This window comes from Carlito syrichta, unplaced genomic scaffold (genome assembly GCF_000164805.1).
Source record: "Carlito syrichta isolate Samal-C Ts95f unplaced genomic scaffold, Tarsius_syrichta-2.0.1 Scaffold314008, whole genome shotgun sequence".
Classification (NCBI taxonomy): Eukaryota; Metazoa; Chordata; class Mammalia; order Primates; family Tarsiidae; genus Carlito; species Carlito syrichta.
The window spans coordinates 532,123-539,756 of record NW_007258104.1 but is presented as its reverse complement, the minus strand read 5'-3'; the positions used below and the strand labels follow the sequence as shown (position 1 = coordinate 539,756).

Genomic DNA, 7,634 nt, shown 5'->3' with positions numbered 1-7,634 from the left:
CCAACCCAAAAAAAAAAAAAAAACAATAAAAATGGTAGACAATTAAAGTATGACCAGAAGCAAAAGGTATTATTACAAACTGGCTGTAATTCAAAGCTGTTATAACTTTGGAACTAGAAAGATCAAATCTAAATACAAATGAGAAATGAGGAAGAAAAAAAAAAAACATGGTGTCAAACTATGTAAGTTAACTATAGGCATCCAGAATTTTCAGAGATACAGACAAATCTGCAGAATTATTTTCATATATTTTATATAGTACACGTTTAACTACTTTTAATTGGTATTATATTTAAGACTTAACAGAAACATTTGCAATGAAGATCAAAAAAAATTCTTTATCAGTTTGTTCGTTAGATACATGTAATACATAACAAAGACATCTGCATTTTAATAGCTCCACCTGTCTGCTAAAATTGAACAAATCACAGTTTTTAATGGTATTTTTAAAGTAACTTTTATAGATATAATCATTAGTTTTAAAGACTCATTTTATTTTCCTTACTATATACTATAAGGTATATTTTTTCCATATTTCGTGCTAATCTGCAGTTTCAGTAGATGTGCTAAAAGGCATACAGAGTTACTCAACTATATAAAAGCCTTTCATCGATGAGAATAGTTATTCTATAAATCTTACAATAATTGGTAGTTCCCTAAATAGCTACATCTTTAATGTAGCAGTGACTTCAGAACTAATGTTCTTTTCAAAATATTATACTTGAATTTCAATATATAGTGTTAAATTGTATCTATAAAATAAATTTATATATTCTAATCAGATTTATATGTGGTTTTGAAATCGTACCAGAATAGTTTGCTTATTTCCAAACCAATTCTATTTTCTAAGAATACTTTAAATGACACACATAGACATAAGACATAGGCATGAGCTGGGCTCGGTGGCTCAGCCTGTAATCCCGCACCTTGGGAGGCTGAGGTGAGTGGATTGCCTGAGCCCGCGGGTTCGAGACCCGCCTGGGCAACTTGGCGAGACCTCATCTCTACAATAAATCAAAAAAAATTAGCCAGGCATGGTAGCACTTGCGTGTAGTTCCAGCTACTTGGAAGGCTAAAGCGGAAGGATCGCCAGAGCCCAGCAGGTCGAGGCCGCGGTGGCCGGGAGCAGCCACTGCACTCCAGTCTGGGTGACATAGTGAGACTCCAACTCAAAAAAAAGAGAAAAAGACATAGGCGTAATGTTGAAAGAACTTATATAATATGTTAAATTATCAGAATTCATTATTAACCATATGACATCTTGATTCCAAGTTGCCACTGAGTTATTTAGTAGTAATAAATATCAAATGTTCTAGTATTTTACAGTTATTTCACACCATATTTTTATCTAGTAGCCAAATTAAATATTATTGACAGAGGTTATGAACAGTACAAGAAATAGCTAGATTTTAAGATTAGTGTGTATAGTCACCTTGTCACATCCACTGTTCCTGTGTTTGCCTACTTTGCTTACTATCATACCTCATTTAGCTCAACCAACTGCTGGCTATAATGTAACTATTCATTACAGCCCAGATTGAAAAAGGCATCATGTACATGAAAAAGAGTCTATAAAAATCAATAGTAATAATAGTATATGCATATATTAAGAGCAGGTTTGGAATTATCCTCAAATTTAAAGAAAGAAATTATCTTTGAAGATTAGCAAACCTCTAATGATTTGGGAATCTTTAAAATATGTTTGAAGGCTGGGCTCGGTAGCTCAGCCTGTAATCCCAGCACTCTGAGAGGCCAAGATGAGTGGATTGCCTGAGCCTGAGGGTTCAAGATCCGCCTGGGCAACTTGGTGAGACCTCATCTCTACAATAAATAAAAAATTAGCCAGGCGTGGTAATGCACGCCTGTAGTTCCAGCTACTTGGAAGTATGAGGCAGAAGGATCGCCGGAGCCCAGCAGGCGAGGCTGTGGTGGCCGGGAGCGGCCACTGCATTCCAGTCCGAGCAACAGAGTGAGACTCCAACTCAAAAAAAAAAAAAAAAAAAGAAAAGGATTGCCTTGGATATCAAATTTCTCCCCCAAAACTATCAGTCATTTAATGGATTATCTCAAAAGTACAAAGATGTAAATATGTAAATACTAATATACAAAAAAGGTTGAGGAATGTCTCCAGGTCAGCAAGCCAACATTTTTAGTATAATCTCCAACTGATAGAGTAATAGAAGATAGCAATTAACAGTGAAAGAGATACCAATTCACTACATTCTGTTCTTTAGAAAAATGGCTACAGTCAATTAAAGTCTCCTATCATGATCAGAGCAATTATACACCTCATGAAATCTATCTACTTATTATCACTCTAACTTGTCAACATTCCTCAAAGTTCCATCCATAACTGGATAAAATGCCAAATGTTCTAACTAGCTCAGAATGCAGAGAATTACAACTCACCCTGTTCTAGAGAAAACCTGCAATTTTCACAACCCTTAGATCACACTAGCCTTTTGTTTTACTATTGGCAACTTACTGTCAACCAGGTCCCCTGCCTCTCTGAACACAGCTGATTTTTCAAAACAAAATTCACATATTACATTTAGCCTCGTCAAACTATAACTTAGTTGTTTTTCTGTTTTATTATTGCTCCATAAGAAACATTTTATAAGTTAGTCACCATCTTACTACCGCAGTTTTTCGGGTACTCTCAAATGAACAGTATTTCTTCCATGTCTTTACTCAAGTCATTTATACCATTGTTAGGCTCAAGTCAAATAACAGAACTTACAAGAACACCACAAGGGATCCCTGCCCAACCTGACATCTATTTCAATAATTCATTCATTTTAATCATTCAAAGTATTTATTAAGCACCTATTGAGAAACAGTCACTGTACAAGGCATTGGGGATATAGTTTTTAATAAGGTAGATACTGTCTCTGAGCTCATGGGTTTACAATGCTGTATGAATAATTTAAATATTTAAAATAAAGTATGATTAAAAAATCATCAGAAGTAATATGAGAGTCAATAGCTGGAGGAGCAACACGGTAGAAGAAATCTGTAAATGAATATTCTTCAATATGGTAGTTCATACATCTGCAAATGTAAGATACTATCACCCAGCCATATTTACTCCTTTATTCCACAAAGGTATCATATGGAGTCACCTTAAATGCTCTACTTAAGTCAAGATAGACTATATCTAAAACCATGCCTGGCACATAATTGACCTATTTTTAAAACAGTGTTAGTGACATTCTCCAGTAATGTAAAACTTAAGATGGCTCCTTTTACTGAGATACTAAAAAATAGATATTTTTAACACTTGTTTTTATTTTTATTTTTTTGTGGAGACGAGGTCTCACTATGTTGCCTAGGCTGGTCTTGAACTCCTGAGCACAAGTGATCCTTCTGCCTCAGCCTCCCAAGTGTGAGCCACAGTGCTGTGTAAAAAACTTATAACAATCTATTTTAAAATGCTACCAAATTTAAAGACGGTAATTTACAGCAATACTTAAAGCTTAAACATTAATTTACAGGAGTCATCTAGAACTTTAATGTACATATGAATCACCTGGGTTCTTGTTAAAACGAAGATGCTAATTCAACAAACCTTCAGAGACCTCTAGGAGTCAGCATTTCTAACAAACTCCCAGGTGATACCAACACTGAGGGTAGATGGGATATACTCTAACAAGGATTGGTAGAATTCACCTTTCCTCCTCATGGACAATGAGATGACATTTGTCTCTCTCTTGGCTAGCTCTTTCCCTATTGCCCATAAGTTCTTAAAGATCAAAATAAGGTATCTTAATAACAATTTTAATAACACCAATGGCTTTTTAATTTCAATACTCTAAAATAAACTTCATCTTAATCTGTAGACTGACATAGCTTTGACGTATATAACTATTGTTCTCATGCTGTCTTTATATCTACCATACATTTTAGGTTCCTTTTAATCTTTTTTTAATTCATTCCAAATGAATGGCTGTTCTCCTGGAAAGAGAAAAGATAAAACTTGTTTTATCTCTGCAACTGATAAAACAGATCATCTAATGCAAAAGGCAAACAGAAAAATCAAGTCATCAAAGATATTCAACAAGTTTGTGGCAGCATCAGACTAAAAGCTAGAACTCTGGATTACTTATTATAACAGTGAAATCAGAATTAAAATCTGCAGATTCTATATTTCCATCCTGTCGTTTGGTTTACAATGACTTTCCCTCTAATTCAACAAATACTAATCAAAAGAACAACTTAGTATTTTCCTTTTTGGTTATTCAAATGTAACTTAGCAAGACTCAAAATGTATTTCAGTTTCATTATTACTATATAATAAAAGCAATAGTGAAAGTCTAAGGAAAAATTCAAGAACCAATCAGCCCCAAAATCAGTAACATTACTATGTTGTAAAAGATCATATTTTATATTACTGAATTTCTTAGAAGAAAAACAGTGTAAGGGGAAGGAGAAAAGAAGAAGGCAGAAGAGGAGGAGAAGAGGAAAGATGATATGAGTAGTAATTCAAGCAATGCTGACAAAAGATTCAAATATGATTTCCCATTTATTACACATTTTGGTCATTTATTTATTTATTTAGATTAGAAACTATAGCTTATTTAAAAGTAAATTAGAGAGAGAAAGAGAGGAGATTCACCTTCCCAAGGCAGGGAAGGGACTCAAAGGCAGGAAACATGCCAGCAGCCAGCTTTGGGTTATGTAAAATAGAATTCTTACACAGATATTTTGTTCACATTATAATCACTTTTCCCAAGAAATACAAATTATTATTAACAGACTTATCCATTTCCAAAAAGCTCAAGATTGAGAAAAATTGTCTTGAATTCATCACCACTTTCATTACGGTCCCCAACATATAAATATAGCAAGTAACAGTGAAGAGAAAGTAGTTGATTAACTCTTGGGTTTAGACCACTATCGTTCATTGAAACCTTAAGTCTCAATCCTGAGAAACTCACATTTGGACTAAGAATAGGGGTAGCCCATTGCTAATCTAATTCCCTGGGCTTCCACTTACCTCTACTTAGGTCTCATACTCATTTTCCTTCTAAGTACCTGAGGAATTTGTTGTTGTTGTTGTTGTTGTTCTAGTAATTTCCTTTCTCAGTTTCCTGTAATTTGGGGCTAGATTCTGGTTTCATTTTACCCAATAACATCAACATAACTGGTGACAAATGAGAGGTTACCAGATTTCATGTGGCTCTTTTAGAAGAGTACTTAGCTAAATGCTCTGAGCCCCGGGTTCTGCTCTCAGCTCTGCCAATGATTTGCTGTGTAATCTTGGGCAAATCACTGAAGCTACAGTTCATGTCAAAGGACTGTCATTAGAACCAAACAAGACATTGTGTAAGTTGTAGACTATGGGAGACAGCCAGTGTAGTACGAAGGTTTGGAGACCCAAGACTCTGCCATAAAACTACTAAATTACCTTGGGCAACCCTCTGTTTCTCTTTCATGTATAAAATGGTAATAACTAGTTTCAGATAGGTTCTTTTGAAGACTGAATAGAAATTATAGAATGCCTGATACATAATAAACTGTCAATAAATTATTATTATTTAAAACCACTATATGAAGTTACATGCTATAACAATTCCTCAGTAAAGATATAACATTCAAACTATTCAGAAGTTAATTGGGACAAAAAACTCAAAGCATACTAACATTCTGTTCTCCTTTGACTAGGATATATTCCTCTTTTTTTCCTTTAAGATGGAATCATTTGACATATTAGATGAAATTGTCATAGTTTACATTTAGAGCGAATATTATGAATCGGACTTTAAGGCTAATAAATTAATACAAACCACACGCCAGCAGGGATTTTTTTGCAAGTGAATTCAAAAGAAAAGTTCAGCATTAGCATTTGTGTACTCTATATGAAATTCTTTTAAATGGAGTTACACTGGCTTATACAAAATTTGCTATTAACCTATTTTATATTGGTTTGCTTATGGAAATGGAAAAGGTTTTTAATCACTAAATCACCATCATGAACGAGAGAGAGAGAGAGAGAGAGAGAGAGAGATTGAGAGAGAGAGAGAGAGAGAGACATATTTGTGTTGAAAGGAAATCCAAAAAATCGCAAATAGCCTTAACATTACCATCCAGGAAAGTCTGTTCAAGATAATCAATGATCTGAGTGGCCTCACAAATTATGTTTTCCCCGTGGATAAGGACAGGCACTTCTCCAGTTGAGTTCAAACGCATAAACCAAGGCTCATTGTGCTCACTCAGGGGCAGACTTACATCATGTTCCTCGCACTTCAATGCCTTTTCAGCAATTACCAAGCGCACCTGGAAGAGTTCACACTGGTTACCACAACACAATGGAAGCTTTCCATTAAGTGACTTCCCTGGATACTGCCAAGCAGACTTCTTGGACTTTCCTGAGTCACTAACACTTTCAACTGTCTTTTCAACGATCCCTATTCCTGGAATTAACAGGTGGGCATAGGACAGTATTCTAGTGTCCTGTTCTCATAAATTAGAGAAGGAAACACAATAAGCAATGAGAAGGATTCTGGTTACATGTATTATACAGTCAACCTCCTCATCGTCACCACTTTCTTGGTGTCCTAAACATAATTATGCGTCCTTCCCAGACGAGAACCTGAAATATAGATATGGTAGGCCTCGCTGAAGACAGAGAAGGCAAGAAAGAGCAAAAGAAGTAACCTAGACGCACGATGGTGCTTTCCTCTGCCCCTCACCCTCCAAGGGCCCAGTGGGCAAGGCCTTCAAGCCCGATCCTGAAACTGGTGTCTCATGCGGGGCAGTGCCCTCGGTCTCAGACTGATTCTCCCCGCCCCCCACCATGGCGCCTTCCTGCCCTGGAGGGAGGGCCCGCCAGGGTTGGGATGCCAGAGGCGGGTTTCTGGGTGGGCCGGCGGCCAGGGCGGGACCCGGAGGGAGCTGTCCCGGTGCTGAAACCCGATCCGCGCCGCCCTCCGCCGCCGAGGCCTTTACCTTTTGAGAGCTGAAGGAATGCGTCCAGTGGTACAGAATGAGCTTAACCTCCGCATCCGACCTGCCCTCCGCGCTCAAGGGCGCGCCCCCTCTCTGATCGTCCTGCCTCTGAGCCATTTCGGGGTGCATAAGTGCGGGAGGGCCTCGCCAGTCCGCCCAGTGCCTGTCCCACCCACCACGCCCCGCAGAGCGTCTCCAGGTTTTCCGGGATCCTCCCGGGGCCGCTGGGAAGTGTAGTTTCGCCGGCGAGAAGCGGGCCGAGTCTGCAAAGACGCGGGTGTCTGCGCGCCCGAAAGCCACCGGAGCACGGAAAGCAGCTGGGAGATGCAATTGAATTTTTGAAGGGGGGGAAGAAAATGAAACATATGAGTCCCTGGCTATCGAGGCGAGTAAGGAAAAATGGTGATAGCAAATTACTTATCGGCTTGGAGTTGCTCAGGTATAAAGGCAGCAATTGGCCAAGACACTTAGGGTTCCTCTTGGAGAGTCTGTTCCTTTGGCAGAAAGGAAGTTCCGGTCGACAGACAAAGCAACAGGAAAGGGATCTAAGTGTTTTCATTAGAAGATGCTACTATGGAGTGATGCAGGAAAAAAAAGAAAAATCTAAAAAGCAACTAATCAGCAATGGTGACATAAAATAGCTGGGTTGTTAAACACAAAAATTTTAGAGCTGTACTACCTGGGTC

At 37.9% G+C, this 7,634-nt stretch overlaps 1 protein-coding gene across 3 annotated transcripts in view; it reads right to left on the bottom strand.

Moving 5' to 3' along the window:
- GDAP1 (ganglioside induced differentiation associated protein 1) overlaps positions 1-7,139 on the bottom strand; it is a 17,190-nt gene extending 10,051 nt beyond the window's left edge. The window contains exons 1-2 of one of the 3 annotated variants that reach the window (XM_008070765.2): positions 6,949-7,139; positions 6,084-6,276 (exon numbers count right to left, since the gene is read on the bottom strand). In XM_008070765.2, the coding sequence (XP_008068956.1) occupies positions 6,084-6,276; positions 6,949-7,077 (322 nt within the window). In that variant the 5' untranslated portion in view covers positions 7,078-7,139. The remainder of the gene's footprint in view (positions 1-6,083; positions 6,277-6,948) is intronic. The other 2 variants (XM_021718911.1, XM_021718912.1) reach the window with 2 other exon arrangements.
- Positions 7,140-7,634: the final 495 nt, after the last annotated feature.